General features: G+C 50.6%; 1 protein-coding gene across 1 annotated transcript in view; it reads right to left on the reverse strand.

The window, feature by feature from the left end:
* LOC137600161 (protein kinase C-binding protein NELL1-like) overlaps nt 1-17,231 on the reverse strand; it is a 131,653-nt gene that overhangs the window by 81,097 nt on the left and 33,325 nt on the right. Inside the window, exons 6-12 of the mRNA XM_068321610.1 lie at nt 16,610-16,682; nt 16,307-16,389; nt 14,291-14,425; nt 13,192-13,294; nt 11,509-11,582; nt 10,166-10,265; nt 9,142-9,270 (exon numbers count right to left, since the gene is read on the reverse strand). Coding sequence (XP_068177711.1) covers nt 9,142-9,270; nt 10,166-10,265; nt 11,509-11,582; nt 13,192-13,294; nt 14,291-14,425; nt 16,307-16,389; nt 16,610-16,682 — 697 coding nt within the window. The remainder of the gene's footprint in view (nt 1-9,141; nt 9,271-10,165; nt 10,266-11,508; nt 11,583-13,191; nt 13,295-14,290; nt 14,426-16,306; nt 16,390-16,609; nt 16,683-17,231) is intronic.

The following is a 17,231-nucleotide window of genomic DNA, read 5'->3' on the forward strand; positions in this document are numbered from 1 at the left end:
TAGCCGCGGGTCTCTGAGCGTTAGCCGCGGGTCTCTGAATTTCAGCTTTTTAATTCCCGTTTCCGGTGAAGAAGAACGTCTCCATGCGTTATTGATGGCCTCGCCCCCCCCGACCCCCAGCACACGCTCCTGGACCATCTACCTGCCCCACCAGAACCATGTTGTTAGTGTTGTGGACGCCCCGCTGCTCTCTGACAGGCCCCATCACCGCATTACACACCATTACCCCCTAATGGAGTCAACAACCCCCCCGGCGAGTGGGGTAATGGGGGGGGCTCTGTTGTCCGACTCATTAAGTGATTTAACGTCTGGATGACCCCCGGCTCCATCGCTGAGTCGCTCAGCTGCGCTCGTCAGTAGTAGCCCTCTGACAATGATAGGGGGGGGCACCGGGGTAAACCTGGATCATGAATCGTTTGCTTCTGCCTGGGCGCTCCTCCAGACGTTAGATGAAGCCGCTTCACCCTGACAGCTGACGGACAGGAGGCGTCTGGAGCTGCCAATCACTCCCCGGGTCGAAGCGGCGCTCACGCCAGAGTCGGACGGGCATCTGACCATGATCAGCATCGGTTACTATGACAACAGTGATGAACGGCTGTTAATAACAACACACATATCAGCTGATCCCCAGCGGCACACGATCCAGGTTCACATCTGGGTTGAGAAACGAGCACAGAGGTACTTCCTGTTTCCTCATGAAAGCCTTAGCCCCGCCTCCTCCTGTAGACCCACTTAGTGGGAGTTAGATCAGTTAAATCAGTTGGATCAGTTAAATCAGTTGGATCAGTTAAATCAGTTGGATCAGTTAAATCAGTTAAATCAGTTGGATCAGTTGGATCAGTTAAATCAGTTGGATCAGTTAAATCAGTTAAATCAGTTAAATCAGTTGGATCAGTTAAATCAGTTAAATCAGTTAAATCAGTTGGATCAGTTGGATCAGTTAAATCAGTTAAATCAGTTAAATCAGTTGGATCAGTTAAATCAGTTAAATCAGTTAAATCAGTTAAATCAGTTAAATCAGTTGGATCAGTTGGATCAGTTGGATCAGTTGGATCAGTTGGATCAGTTGGATCAGTTAAATCAGTTAAATCAGTTAAATCAGTTAAATCAGTTGGATCAGTTGGATCAGTTAAATCAGTTAAATCAGTTAAATCAGTTGGATCAGTTAAATCAGTTAAATCAGTTAAATCAGTTGGATCAGTTAAATCAGTTAAATCAGTTGGATCAGTTAAATCAGTTAAATCAGTTAAATCAGTTGGATCAGTTGGATCAGTTAAATCAGTTAAATCAGTTAAATCAGTTGGATCAGTTAAATCAGTTAAATCAGTTAAATCAGTTGGATCAGTTGGATCAGTTAAATCAGTTAAATCAGTTAAATCAGTTGGATCAGTTGGATCAGTTAAATCAGTTAAATCAGTTAAATCAGTTAAATCAGTTAAATCAGTTAAATCAGTTAAATCAGTTAGATCAGTTAAATCAGTTAGATCAGTTGGATCAGTTAAATCAGTTGGATCAGTTGGATCAGTTGGATCAGTTAAATCAGTTGGATCAGTTAAATCAGTTGGATCAGTTAAATCAGTTGGATCAGTTAAATCAGTTGGATCAGTTAAATCAGTTGGATCAGTTAAATCAGTTGGATCAGTTAAATCAGTTGGATCAGTTAGAAGAAGAGTTGATCTTTGAAATCACGTCTGCCCGTTAGATAAATCACCGTCTCTGCTGGGCCCAGAAGAAAGTTTAGAATCTGCCAATCCTTCTTTTGATTCTTCCTGCGTTTCAAACCGATAAAGTTCACCTGTTTGTCAAGAGTAGGACTGAATGAGAGACTCTTTAAAAACAGGGACAGATTGTCGAGTCTCTGACAGTCTAGGAAGCAGTGAAAAACTGCGAGAACAGAAGAAGAAGTCTTGAAGGGTCGATGATGCTCCTGCTGTTGCTACGAGACGCCTGAAACCTCTTCAGGGACCGGAGACCCTTCAGGAAGGTCGGGTCAGACCTTAACCATCCTGACCGGTTGTCAGAGAACCGTCAGACCAAACTGGGTTTGAAAGTCTTACAGCAGCTAAAAGATCTCAAACTGACAGGAAACATTTCTTCTTCTTCTTTGCGATGAAGACGAGACGACTACTTCCTGTCTGGAGGAGCCTTTGAGAACGTTTCATTACGCCGTCTAAACTGCTCCGGTACGTTCTGTTCCCGCATCGTGACACCACGTCCTGCCGCCGCGGAACGCCGCCGCTCGTCTGGCGGGTTTAACTGTCGGCGGTTAAATACGGCTGGCAGAACGTTTGGATCATAAAGCATTCTGGGACTTTTGTGGCGCCGAGCAGAGAATCAGGACTGCGAGGGGGAAAATCCCTGACATGTCGTTCCGCCGCCGGAATCCATCACGCAACAAAAGCCCGACTTGAGTGGAAATTTATAGTCTTGCCAAACACACTATCTCATCGCGGAGCCACGACGCATTCATCACTTCCTGTTCCTCTCATTGAGGGAGGGGGGGGGGGGTTGAGTCGTTTGATTTAGCCGTTAGCGGAGCATGGTGCTAATCTGTCAGCTCAGTAAGTTTGTGAAAGAGTTATTCAGCTTAATGACACTCAGTCATCAGTTTCTGTCTGGGCCACTCATGACTGTGTGTGTGTGTGTGTGTGTGTGTGTGTGTGTGTGTGTGTGTGTGTGTGTGTGTGTGTGTGTGTGTGTGTGTGTGTGTGTGTGTGTGTGTGCGCATCTAAAGGCCAAGGACGCTGTCGGCGCTAAGTGGCGATGACGGATGTCCTCACACTTATAATTGTGTCATTACCACCCTGTGGAACACGATCATTAGTCCATCCAGCCTCCGCTGTAATTACCCGATTGGAGCAGACTGGGGGGGTAGGGGGGGTGTCTGTCTCCAGGCTTCAACAAAGTCATATTTTCACCTTCCGGCAGAAACACGCAGGAAATTGCTTCACGTGATTGATTTGTGTTCTGATTCCGAGTCCGAGAGTCAGTCCTGACGAGTCAACAAAGCCCTTCAGAGCCCCAAGAGGCTCCGCCCACGACAGCCTGGTCCGTTATTGGCTTCCTGAAATCACAGGTTTGTCTCCTCACAAGGCAGGAAATGTAGATGAGACCCCAGAACCCCCCCCACCACCACCCCCCCAGCACTGTGAAGGTAGTAATCAGCGGCTGGTGAAAGACTACCATTAACTGGATCAGTCTAACAACTGGTGTGGATAACAGACTGGGCAGCCGCACTGCTTCAATTGTGAAGGAAGGGTTGGGCCAGTCTACGTCCTGGAGAAAGACACCTTTTCATTGACCGGTCGTTACCTTGCCAACACGAACATGAAAACAAGTCTCTGTCTGACAGGATTGGTCGACCGTCTCGTCTATGAAGGAAGGTCTGGGCCGGTGGTCGGTCCACTACCCAGACAAAGACGCCGTTTCATTTACCGGTCGTTACCTTGGCGACCCGAACGTAAAGGGTAATCCCAACAGAGACTATGTCTGACAGGATTGGTCGACTGTCTTGTTTGTGAAGGAAGGGTCAGGTCAGTCCACTTCCTGGACAAAGACACCTTTTTATTGACCGGTCGTTACCATAGCAACACGAACGAGAAGGGTAACGCCAACAGAGTCTATGTCTGACATGAATTGGTCTCCCGTCTCGTCTGTGAAGGAAGGGTCGGGTTGATCCATGTCCTGGAGAAAGTCTAAGTGGTTACCTGGTGGCTCCAATGTGAGCGGTCACGCCAACAGAGTCTACGTCTGACAGGATTGGTTGACTGTCTCGTCTATGAAGGAATGGCTGGGTCGGTGGTTGGTCCTCTTCCCGGACAAAACAGCCGTTTCGCCAACGGGTGATTACCTTGGCGACCTGAACATGAACGCTAAGCCAAAACGAGTCAGTCTGACAAGAATGGTCACTTGTCTTGTTTGTGAAGGAAGGGTCGGGCCGATCTACGTCCCTGGGAAAGTCTATGTCGTTACCTTGGTGGCCTGAGCGTGAGCGGTCACGCCAACAGAGTCTATGTCTGACAGGATTGGTCGACAGTTCTGTTTTGTAAAGGAAGGGTTGGACCAGTGGTCGGTCTACTTTCCGGACAAAGACGCTGTTTCAACAAAAATCGGAGAAAGTTAAAACAAGGGTTCCCTCTAAATACCAGATTTCCTTAATGAAGACACGAGGCACAGGCGTGGGAGGAGAGGCGCCGCCTCGTGAGAGACAAAAGCTTTATTGAAAACCTGACAGTTTGGGATCTGATAACACGACATAATCTCATTACTCCAGAGCAGCGGGTAGCGTAGCGTCTGGGGGCAAACAAATCAATCCACGCCGTTAACGCGGAACCAGCCTCCAGCCGCTCCGCATCCACTCCCATTGGACCACGTTTTCAGGCTTGATTTCAGCGAACGTTTGAGCGCTCCAGCCCATAAACCATGCAAAACAGGCCGCCGGCGCCGGGATTACCTCCCCAATCCCCTCCCAGCTCAGAAACGGTCAGGAAACGGAACGGGAATAAACGAGGATAAAGAACCATACGAGGGATGGGAGGCGAGGGACCGGCGCCGCGATGGCAACGGCTGTGTTGGAACACAGGAAGTCAGACGTGTGCAGATGGCGAACGTGGACGCCACCCAGAAGAGACTCCGACACGACCTAGACCAGCGGCGGCGCTATCGCCTCGAAAACAACCGAATTCATCGCGGAGCGTTCCGTAACCTTTAAATAGAGCGCTCCCCCCGCCGCGCCTCGCAGGCCTCCGCCAGGTTTTCACAGTGGGACGGGTCGATCCACCCCCCGTCGCCGCCACCTCGCGCTTTCAGCAGCACGGCCAGCGCCTTGGCTGCCGGCGCCGCTCGTCCTTCTCCAGCATCCGACCGTTTCATTATCTCAGTCCGGGCAGAGAAAAGAGGATTTTATTGTTATTTATACTCCGACCTGTCTGTGGTGTGTTTATTAGTGGGGGGGGGTTATCTCCAGCGATAGTCGGAGGATGATTCCTGTTTCTGCTGGTTTCAGCAGCTCAGACCGGCTGATAGCGTCACAGATAATAGATTATTTATGGTGCTGCTGCTTCGGGGGGAGTCAAGGTTGTTGCTCTGGAAATGCTGATGGACGTTTTTCACAATCTTTGTTCTTTTTTTTAAAATAACGACGCTCATAACAGTTCGCTGCCTTGCTCAAGAGCGCTTTGTTCGGATTTAGTGGGATTCATGATTACGCTTTGAATGATGCGACCTTTGAACGTAATGAAGTCAGAATCGTGATCGCAACCTCAGAGTATCCGGATTACCTTCCCCGTAAAAACTGGATTATAAAATACTGGAAATGGGCCTCCAGAGCGTTTCATCAGGAGGTTTGGGAATCTGATCTTGGCTCCTCTCTTTTCCAGGAGGATGAGGAGGAGATCCAGAACCGGTTGGAGGGACAACGGATCGTCTGGTCCGGGATCAGCTGGAAAACGTTTCCGAGTCGAGTTGGGAAACCCGTCTCGGAGCTGCCGATGCTGGCGGGACACAGACAAATAGAACTGACAGTGTTTTAATGAGTGTTTGTTCTTCATCACCAGCAGGAACATCATCAGGTCTTTGCTGGTTGCCTAGTAACCACCAGAGAGGTTTAAATCCAAACCACACATCCCATTCTGTCACAGTTGAATGGAGTCCTATGATTCACCTGTTTTTCCAGACAAGACCCGCCCCTTCCGCCTCTGATTGGTCTCCAGGCCCCTACAGATGATGCTGGTGGGCGTGTCCGATTTTAGATACATTCTTTCAATTTTTGTGTTTTAAACATCCTGTTGGAAGCCCCTCCCACTCCTGGCCCCGCCCTGAAAGTGATGGTCCGAGTAGAAGCGTCACGCGTGTGTTTCCGTGTCCTGACGCCATTACGTGTGTGTTTCCGTGTCCTGACGCCGTTACGTGTGTGTTTCCGTGTCCTCACGCCGTTACGCGTGTGTTTCCGTGTCCTGACGCCGTTACGTGTGTGTTTCCGTGTCCTGACGCCGTTACGTGTGTGTTTCCGTGTCCTGACGCCGTTACGCGTGTTTCCGTGTCCTGACGCCGTTACATGTGTGTTTCCGTGTCCTGACGCCGTCATGCGTGACGGACTCGGCGGGTAGACGTAAGCAGGAGTCGGTAGTTTTAGAGGATTAATTCTGACATTAGGGCAGCTCCTGCACTCCAGGTGGAAACACATCACGTTTCCCTCAGCTTATCTGTAAAGCCAGCACAGCTCCAACACACACACACACACACACACACACACACACACACACACACACACACACACACACACACACACACACACACACACACACACACTGTCAGAGCTTTGCAGCGCCCCTGAGGGACTCGCTCCCACCTCGGTGGACGTGATTCCTGCCGGTTTGGGATGTGTTCGTGTTCTCTTTGCTGAGATGCCCCACCCCCAACCCCCCCATCCCTTCAGCTCCTCCCGTTGCCGTGGAGATTTGTCAGGCGCCGCGTCGGTCAGGACCACCCGGCCGCGGAACGCCACGCTCACCTGGGATGTTCTGTGAGGATGTGATAACGGCGTCGCCGAGAGACGAGACGGGTCACGTCCTCCCGGGCGTAGGGGTTACCATGGCGACGTTATCGTGGTGAACATCTACGCCCGACGGGGCGTTCTGGAAGGTTTTCTGTTTTTACAGTTCAAACTGAAACCAATCCGCTTCCAGCAGCTTCGTTCTTTATCAAATCCACAACTCTGACTGTACCTGGATCAAACCCGGATCAGGTCAGGCCCCATACTGACGACACACAATCAATACTGTAAATAAGACGTTCAATCAATAAACGTCAATCAGGAAGAAACAAAGACACAGATCTGAGTCTCCAGCATATGAAGTGGTTTCTACCCCTTTCTGTTAGGGTCAGGATTAGGATAAGGACTAGGATTAGGGGTTAGGGTTAGAGTTGGGGTTGAGGTTAGGGTTGGTTAGGTTAGGACTGGAGTTAGGTTTAGGTTAGGGATGGAGTTAGTGTTGGCTTTAGGGATAGGCTTAGATTAGGGTTGGAGGTAGGTTAGGGGTTAGGGTTAGGTTAGGTTTGGGGTTAGGTTTAGGTTAGAGTTGGGGTTAGGCTTAGGTTAGAGTTGGGGTTAGGTTTAGGTTAGAGTTGGGGTTAGGTTTAGGTTAGGTTTGGGGTTAGTCTTAGGTTAGATTTGGGGTTAGGGTTAGAGTTGGGGTTAGGGTTAGGGTTAGGTTAGGGATGGAGCTAGTGTTGGATTTAGGTATAGGCATAGATTAGGGTTCGTGGGGGGTTAAAGCGAGAGCGACGCCCAGAAGAGCCCCCGATCTTCTGCGGCGTCAGCAGAGACTCACCAGAGATCAGGGACATCATGACGCGGCTCCCCGTTAGCGTCAGAAGCGCCGCGGCACAAAATGAAAGTGAGCTGAGCAAACAGTAACCGCTCCGTTCGGGTTCATCTGTCGGCACTAATCTGATTAGCCGTAGCAGAAAGCTAAACCAACGGCTGAGTGACGGCGGCGCGGACGGAGGCATCAACAAGTCAAGCTGGATGAAATGATGCTAATTAGAGCCAATTAAAGCACTTCAAACACAACACCTCCACGCGCGGAGCCATTAGCTGCTGGAACAACAGGCGCTAACGCCGTCGCTAACGTGGGCGGACTGACCCGCAGCGTTTCCTGACAACCTCAGGTACATACGGAAATCAGGTCTAGCCCGATGGAGTAAAATTAGATCTTAAAGATCTCGGAGAAAACAACAGCTAACTGTTGGGCAGTTGTTATTGGTTTGTACGTACGTCGGTTTGTACGTACAAACCGACGTACGTACAAACCAATAACAACTCCGACGCATCCCATAATTATAAATAAAACACGTGACTCAAACATCAGAACGCCATCGATCCGGCTCTGAGGTGGAACCGGATCAAACCAAAAAAACTGTTCATGAAACACGAGCTAACCGGTTAGCGCCATCCCAGCACAATATCCCAATTAAAACTGGATTTTAGAGGAATAATGAATAATTATGGCACCGCAAGGTTAAATCCTCGGGTCCTTCCTCAAACGTTCGCTAATTACATGGAAATGATTTAGAGTCTTCAATCATTCAGCAGCGCGTTAAAGATTTATTAGGAAGTAACGGTCGCGTTTAACGACGCTCAGATGGAATCCGTGTTTGTAAAATGCAAGAGGAGACATTAATTTGTCTGCAAAACATCTATTAGGACGTGAGCTAACACGCCGCTAACACACCGCTAGCCCGCGGCTAAGACGTGCATAAAAATAAAAATAAAAAAATAAAAAAGTTGGGGTGACCTCGACCTTCCGTGTTTTAAGCTAATCTAAGTCGTAGGTTAGCGTGAAGTTGTTCAGGATTACAGCTAATCCATGTACAAAGGAAGTTGGAGCTGCCTTCAGGGGGTAAACCCTCAGGCGAACAACGCCGCAGCCGAAGCCGCCGCAATTCCACGATTAGCATGGTCGTTCTAACATTCGGCGTTCGCGGCCCTCGTTGGCAAACCTCTTAGCACGCAGATCAAACAGAGCAGACTCAGGGAGGCTTCACCCCCGCCGTGGCGCCGGCCCAAAGACGACACGGAGCGGCGAGCAAATCTGTCGATCCGCCAACCGCCGCTCCCGAGCCTCTTCATCAAATACAGCCATTAGCTCGAGCGTTAGCGCTCCAGACAGCCGCCGCCGACGCCCACAGACCGGAGCCAAGTCCAACAATCAGGCGCCAGGAGGCGTCGCCACGTCCTTCGGCGCCGCTTCAGGAAACTGGAAGCAGTTTGGAAAGGCTAATCCCTCCCGGTCGCGCCAGGGACCTCAGGTCAGCCTCCGCCAGCGTCTCTACTAGACGATAAAGTCCATCCAGACGGGTTTGTCGCTAACAGTTAGCATCAGGCTCCCTGACACACGCGTCTTATCCTCGCCGTTTGACAAACAAGCCCCGCCTCCATCAGATCCCGTCCACAAACGATGGCGAAGGCTTTTATCGTGGTGGAACACACTCGGCGGATTAATGTGGGCTCGTTAGCGACCGCTAACACGCCGCTAACGGAGACTCCAGCTGACAGACCGCCAGCAGGACTCCGTTAGCCACCCGCACTAATGAACGCCAGTCAGTCACACGGCGGCGGCGGCTGGAGGGCGGGCCTACCTTCGCAGTAGGTGGAGTCTCCGTGGATGGAGGCGTACCCGCGGTTACATTCACACTCGGCTCTGGTGATCCGGTTCCTGCACGCCGAGTTCTCACCGCAGACGAGTCCCTCGGCGCAGAAGTCGTAACCTGAGAGACGACAAAGGAAGCATCAATTCACTCTGGTCTTAAAACGCCTGTGAGAGGACACACACACACACACACACACACACACACACACACACACACACACACACCTGTACACACAATAAAAGCAGAGACGCACAAACAGGCAACCTTGTTCTCGCTGCTCGCAATAAAGTGGATGACAAGAAGCCCGATGCATAAAGTTTATGTCCGCAGTAAATCTGGAGGCACAATGAATGCAAACACACACACACACACACACACACACACACACACACACAGACACACACACACACACACACACACACACACACACAAACGCCAACAGATTTCCTTTCAAGGTCAGATAATTTCAAATTAAGGAGCGATAATCCCGCAGACGTTCCCCAAAAGAACGTTCAAGTAAGGTTTGAGAGATGCTAATAGATGCTAATGCTAACATGGCTCTAGCGTTAGCAGCGAGCTAACAGGATCTCCATTCTGCATTAGTCGTCCACCTAGCTCCGACGCTACCAGCCCCACCAGAAAAAGGGGAGGGCGGAGCTACTAAAAGCTAATGCTAATGCTAACTAAGCCCACCTTACTCAGGTAATGAACACCCTGACATCATCACGGTGTTCTCCCCCAGACTCCAGGATGTGATTGGTTTACCATCTTTAATTCTAGACCATATTGTTGCCCCTCCCCCACAAGGTGTGGTTGAGTCGGGCTCCGCCCACAGACACACCATCTTGTGGGCGTGTCCACTGGATTTCTGATTGGCTCTTCACTTCCTCTATATCTGTTTCAGTCCAACATGTGGTGCCTTCACTGAGCCACCGGTGATTATTCATGGCGGCGAGGGATCGGCGAGGGTGGGGCCAACGCTGTGATGTCACGCCCCTTTTGGACGCCGTACCTCGACAAACATTGCAGCATCGTCCGTCTGGTAGGATCTGGTCGGCGGCGGTGCAGTTGAGCTCCGGACACGTTTCCGTGACTTTCACCATGAGGCCGTTCTGAGAGGAAAAGGAGGCGGGGCTTAACGGCGGAGCATCGGATCAGGAAAAAAAACAACCAGAAATGGTTCAACGTGTAAAACAAAAAGGAGCCATAAAAAACATAATTTCACTCTTATTTCTGGTTTAATAGCCGTAAATGTTCAGCTAGCGTAGCACAAAGCGGCCGCCTGCCGCGCGACATTTTACCGTCTGAACATCAGAACGCCAAAATCACAAAAAGGCGTCGGCCTCTTTGAAATCCGTCAAACCGGCGGCGGTTAAAAGGCTTTCAGAGCGAAAGAAAGGGGAGCTTTGTAACCTCTGATCGAACGCCGCGGCAGATAAAGGCTGAACGCCGCGCTCACTTTCTAAAGGACGCCATGAATACAGGTGGCAGATGGATGGATGGGGGTCAGGTGGGTGGGCGGGGCCACCGGAACGCCGTCGCAACTTCACCTGAAACCATAAAGGAGTGTCAAATCCATTTCAAACGTCGTGTTTTACATCGACGTTTGTCGCACATTCCGAAATATCCACCGCACCTGACCCCGTCGACGCCCGACCCAAGCCCCTCCCACAAACGATCCGCCCACAAACGATCCGCCCACAAACGATCCGCCCAAACGATCCGCCCACAAACGATCCGCCCACAAACGATCCGCCCACAAACGATCCACCCACAAACGATCCGCCCACAAACGATCCACCCACAAATGATCCGCCCACAAACGATCCGCCCACAAACGATCCGCCCACAAACGATCCGCCCACAAACGATCCGCCCACAAACGATCCGCCCACAAACGATTCGCCCAAACGATCCACCCAAACGATCCGCCCACAAACGATCCGCCCAAACGATCCGCCCACAAACGAGCCCCTCCCTCCTCGGGACGGAGGCTGGTTATAATTGCTCAAAACAAAGTCTTCCCAACAACATAATGACCCGGAGGTGTTAATAACAACTCCGACGCTGTGAAGGGTTATAAGCACCAAACACTACTTCTGCCCCATAAACACTCTTTAGAGATAACCGACTCACATCTGTTCTCTACCAAACGGAATAATGACTTCTTTTTATTCCACCTCTGATCGGGGCTTTTGTGTTGCTGCGTTCGTACGTTATTCTAATTACCTGGCTATCTCGCCGTGGGGGGGGGGGGGGGCAGATGGGACATGTTGGGGGGGGCTAATCGAATAAAGCGCCGCGCCGTCCGCCGCGCGTCGGATATGGATTGGCGCGACAGAAGGATAATGTTACCTTGCATTCCCGGCAGCTTCCGGATAAAAACCGCTGGCCTTCGGAAAGCGTCTGGCCCGCGTAGGAGCACTTGGCTGTGGGGGGGTGAAAGAGAGCTCTAATTACACCAGAAATAACACATTTTGTAAAAGTTTCCGGCGTGTCGTTGCGCCGCAGACTGGTTCCTGGCTGGGGTGCGTCAGCGGGGAGGAAGAGTAACACATTAAGAATACAACAGTATGCAAATTCCCCCGGCGACGGCAGGAATAGAAAAGCAAGCCTCTGATATCGAGGCGTCGTCTTCCTCTCTCCGGGCGCCGCTGCCTCGTGCGCCTGTGCCAGACCTCCTCTGTTCGAGGACGACGCAGCCGATGGAGGCTTGGAATTATTCAAAGATGAGCTATCCTTCAGGGGTTTAGTGCTTTTTTACGCCGTTTCCAGACCCCCCCCCATGTGTTTTTTGACCAGAAATACGAGCCCCGGGTGGAAATCGCCCGCCTGTGATCTTTGCTCCAAGGGGCGTCGTCGTGCTGGCGTTTCGTCAGCCCCTCGTTGGTGCGGTCAGTGTTTACGGCCGTCGTCTACAGCCGTGTTAGTGTCATCAGGGGGGCGTGTTCACGCGTGACGAAACTAGCGAGGGTCTGTTTGTGAGACGTGATGCGTCTGTTAAACCCCAAGGACTGCTAAGACCCCCCCAAAACAGGAAGGACTGGAACCGGCATGGGCAGGGCTACAGATATTTAGAGTGAGAACAAACCCACAACCTCTTGGCAGGTGTACAGGTAGTCCTCAGCCTACAGACAGGAAGTCCTCAACCTACAAACGCAACTGGTTCATAAGTTGAATTGTTCGTAAATCGTTATTTGTCAAATTTTAATCTCTAATCTTTATTTGACGTCATTTAAATGTCATTCCTACTCTAAATACTTAAGTAATATGATTACTACTCTACACACTAAATTAATGTCATTACTACTGTAAATACTAAAGTAATGTCATTACTACTGTAAATACTAAAGTAATCTCATTACTACTGTAAATACTAAAGTAATCTCATTACTACTGTAAATACTAAAGTAATCTCATTACTACTCTAAATACTAAAGTAATCTCATTACTACTGTAAATACTAAAGTTCTATTCCCTCAGACTGACCAGAAACAATTCCAGACATTAAAACATCCCATAATAAAATCCAGGTTCAGGTGGTTTAGAGTTCAGTCGTTCTGATTAGACGTCAGTTTAAACATAAAAGTCTAGTTGAGGTCGTTTCTCTGGATTAACGTCTGTCCCCCACAGATACTGGACTCTAGAAATCACTAGAAAACCATTAGAAGCTCATGAATCATGTTTCTGTACAATAAACCAGAATAAAACACGTCATCATATTAAATACGTACGTATAGTTCCAATATCTACCGTTAAGCTTCACTCGTGGGTCACACGTTTGTTTGTATCTCTGAATGCTCGTAAATTGAATGTAAGTTGAGGACTACCTAAAATGCAGTTCTACGGTCGTGGACTTCACGCTGAACAGGGTCGTCATTTCGTGGCGACAGTTTCTCTCATGTCATCTGTAGCTGTAAGCTAACGGCGCCATCTTTTCGTTTTTGTGTTTGTCGGGTACTTGGGGGTATTTTGGGGGGTACCAGTCCGTCGCCCCGCCCTGATGCGTTCGCTGACCGTCGGCTTCCTGATACTCACGTCGACATTTCTTGCAGCAGGTCCCGTCGACGTGAACCGGCAGCGAGTCCCTGGAGCAGTTGGTCGGAGGACAGAAGATCCTGCGACACTCGACCACGCCGTTCTGGAAGAGACATCCGCAACAATCACATGACCGGATCACATGACCGGATCACATGACCGGATCACATGACCGGATCACATGACTGGACCGCCTGTCTCCAAGGAAGAGTGAAGGACACTGAAATCACTCCATGAATTCAAAGGAGACAGAACTGTCCACCTATAGCTACGCTACTTTACGCTAACGGCTAGATTAATTATGCATAAAAGATGAAGGGTTCTAACGGTGGGGGGGGGCCTGAGCGTCCTGCAGGCAGCAGGTAGACCCCCCCCAGGACCGCCTCATTTCTGAGGCTTAAATCTCTCTGCGAGCGCCTCTTCATTTCACCTGTCATCAGAAATGGTTCCCCCAGGACGCCGCGGTTATCAGTTAATAGCATGTCCATGCGCGGAAATCAGCTGCGACACCCCCCCCATCCCCGTGCGCTTGATGTGCAATGATGCAGCGAGTTTAATCCCCCGGGGGGCGCCGGATGGCCTGATTCAACACATTTAAGAGTCTGGCTCTTCTGTGGGAAGCAGGCGTATTAGTGGCTAGCTTACTAGTTGGGGAGGGACGAGCGCACCCTCATGGGGTCCAGACCCCCCCCCCCCCCCCCGCAGACTCTGACGTTCTGTTGGAACATCTTCTTTGAGACATCCTGGTTCTGATGTAGGGATGAAAGGATCAGGTCGGGGCTCTCAGGAGGTCAAAGGTCTGACCCCGCCGCGGCGTGCTAATAGCAGCCACGACCTTGGCTGACCTTTGTGTTGCCTGTAGAGCCACGGATGCTAAAAACATGCTAATTCTACTTATTACAGAACACTGAGGAATACTCAGAGGCTGGTCGCTGTGTCCTGCGAGCCAATACAGGAAGTAGAACCTCGAGATTCTAGTCGTCAACATAGAAGCTAAAACCTGAGACAGTCTGCGTGTCTATTGGTTGATAAAACATGTTCAGGGGGTTTGGGGCTTCTTCACAGGCTGGAACCTTCCAAGAGTCCGACACTTGCTCACCTTACAGGCGCAGTTCCTGCAATTCTCTGTCTCCGCCCACAGCTCCTTGTCCCGGTAGACCACGCCGTTGGCGCTGCAGGTCCTCTCGCAGTGGCAGCCCTCCAGCTGGGTCAGACGCGTCTCGGCGTAGTTCAACTGTAGAGGAGCCCAGAAGCACCAGCTTTAAAAGAAACCCAAAGCCAGGGGGCAAAAGGGCGACCCCTGGCCCCCCGCCCAGCGGCATGCCGACACTCCACCCAATACACACACTGACACACCCACACACCGTTTCTAGTAGATGTCTACACAGCTGTGTAGGGGGACCCAACAATGACACCCCTCTCCCCCCTCCACAGGTGGGGAGGTCGCCAGGACAAGAAGGACTACCTGTCCCTGAGGACTACCTGTACCCAAGGACTACCTGTCAAGAAGGCTACATGTCCAAGAGGACTACTTGTCCCAAGGGACGACCTGTCCCCATGGACTACTTGTCCGAGAGCGCTACCTCTCCAACAGGACTACCTGTCCCAGAGGACTACCTCTCCAACAGGACTACCTGTCCCAGAGGACTACCTGTCCAACAGGACTAGTTGTCCCCAAAGACTACATCACAAATTTTCCCACTGTGGGACAATAAAGGGTTTTCTTATATTACCTTTCCCAGAGGACTACCTGTCCAAAAAGCCTACTTGTCCCCAAGGACTACTTGTGCCAAAGGACTCTCTATCCAAGAGGACTACCAGTCCCAGAGGACTACCCGTCCAAGAGGACTACCAGTCCTAGAGGACTACCCGTCCAAGAGGACTACCTATCCAAAAAGAACTACCTGTCCCTGAGGACAGCGTGGGGAGGTCACCAAGACTGTCCCCAAGGACTACCTGTCCCTTTGGACTACCTGTCCCTGAGGACTACCTGTCCCTTTGGACTACCTGTCCCCAAGGACTACCTGTCCCTTTGGACTACCTGTCCCTGAGGACTACCTGTCCCTTTGGACTACCTGTCCCTGAGGACTACCTGTCCTGGACACCTGAAGTGTGGGACGACTCTCAGTGTTGAATAACAATAAAATCGCAAGACTTCTTGTCTTTTCAGAACTTCCATCAAACGTGAGTGAAACCGACTGAAATCCTGAGACCCAGTTCTGGTCCAGCTCACACCTCATTGGCTGTCTGTCCAGAAGGGGGCGTCACCCAACACGTAGTTGTGTAATTTAGACAGTGACAAGGGTCTCGACATCAACCAACGGCAGAACTCTTATGATCTCAGAATTTTGTAACACTTGGATCATTTCCAAACCTCGTGACGAACAGATTGTAGCTACTTAAAAAAGATTAGATTAACTTATTAATTTTTTTAATTTATATTGATAATTCTCGTCATTAGGGCAGAGTTACCTAAAGTTCTGCTTGCTTATTTATGCTAATGCTGCTACGCTAACCCACACACAGCAGCATTCACCTCATTTTGACACACACACACACACACACACACACACACACACACACACACACACCATCATTCCTCGTCTCGCTGCAGGGATCATTTACTGTTGGAATTGCCTGCACCCCCCCGCTGGGCTCCTATGAGCAATGAGGTCATGTGACCACAGGTGGGCGTGTGTTCAGGTGAGCGGCGACACGCCGACTCAGCGGTGGGGCCGTGTTCTTCATTTCAGCCTTATTTACGCTCAAAATCATCTCCCACAACCCATCTGCCTGATCACACACACACACACACACACACACACACACACACACACACACACACACACACACACACACACACACACAATTATGCAGATTTTTATTCATAAATGATTGAAGATCTCCTCAGTGCCTCCGGGGCAGAAAGCGCAATGCTTGTTAGCCTCCTGTTGATGCCCCGCCCCCTGCTGTGTGTGAGTGTATCCATGGTAGCCAAAAGAAAAAAAAACAAAAAAACAACAACACACACACACACACACACACACACACACACACACACACACACACACACACACACACACACACACACACACACAGAAAAGAAGGAACTTACCTTCAGGGTCATCTTGGCCAGCAGCTCCTGAAGGTCCATGATGCCTTGCACCAGACTCAGGAAGTCGCTGCAGGTCGGACAGGCTTGGAGGAGGAAGAGGCGGAGCCAAAAAAGGGGAGGAGAGGAAGAAGAACGAGGGGGCGGGGTTTAGAGCAGAGAAAGATTCCACATTCATCAGCCTGATTTTCCATCCGCGGCAGGAGCCTCACACGCTAACGGCGTTAGCATTGATAATAAAGCTACAAGGCGTGACTACATGGCGAGGGGAGGGGCCTGCGTTGGCGGGGGCGTGGCCATACTCACTGCGGTTGAGGTTGGGACACTGTTGGATGTAGCCGTTGGGGGCGAAGACAAACTTCACGTCCTGGATGACGCCCTGGAGACACAGAGGGGGGCGGGGCACAGAGAGTCACATGGGTTGCCATAGCGATTGCACTAATTAACTGATTCTGTCCTCTTTCAGGCTCCGCCCCCTGAAACCCGACACCTCGGTGTCAAACAGGATGAAGTTCTCCTCCTCTTCCTCCTCCAGCTGACGCGTGGACACAAACCAGCAGCGCTCGTATCGATCAATTTATTGATCCGCCCCCCACTGCGGCTCTCAGAGAGATCGATCGGGGGGGTTGGGGGGTTAGGGGGGCGTCGACGTCCCACCGAGAACTAAACACACTTTTTTACGTTCAATCAATGAATAATAGTGAATAAAAATAAATAGAAAATAATTTGGTGCTATTAACGTACGACCGGCGCTCGTTCAGGTGAGGAGGATCATGGGAGGAGACGGCGGCGAATGTGAATGGACTAGCGTAGCGGCGCAATGCTAACTCGTCAAGGGGCGGAGTCCGCTCCTCCTGATGGCGTGGGACCAGGAGAACTCATTTACACCGCAGAGGAGTCTGGAGGCGGATCAATAACGTACAAAGGC

This window comes from Antennarius striatus, chromosome 1 (assembly GCF_040054535.1).
Source record: "Antennarius striatus isolate MH-2024 chromosome 1, ASM4005453v1, whole genome shotgun sequence".
Lineage (NCBI taxonomy): Eukaryota > Metazoa > Chordata > Actinopteri > Lophiiformes > Antennariidae > Antennarius > Antennarius striatus.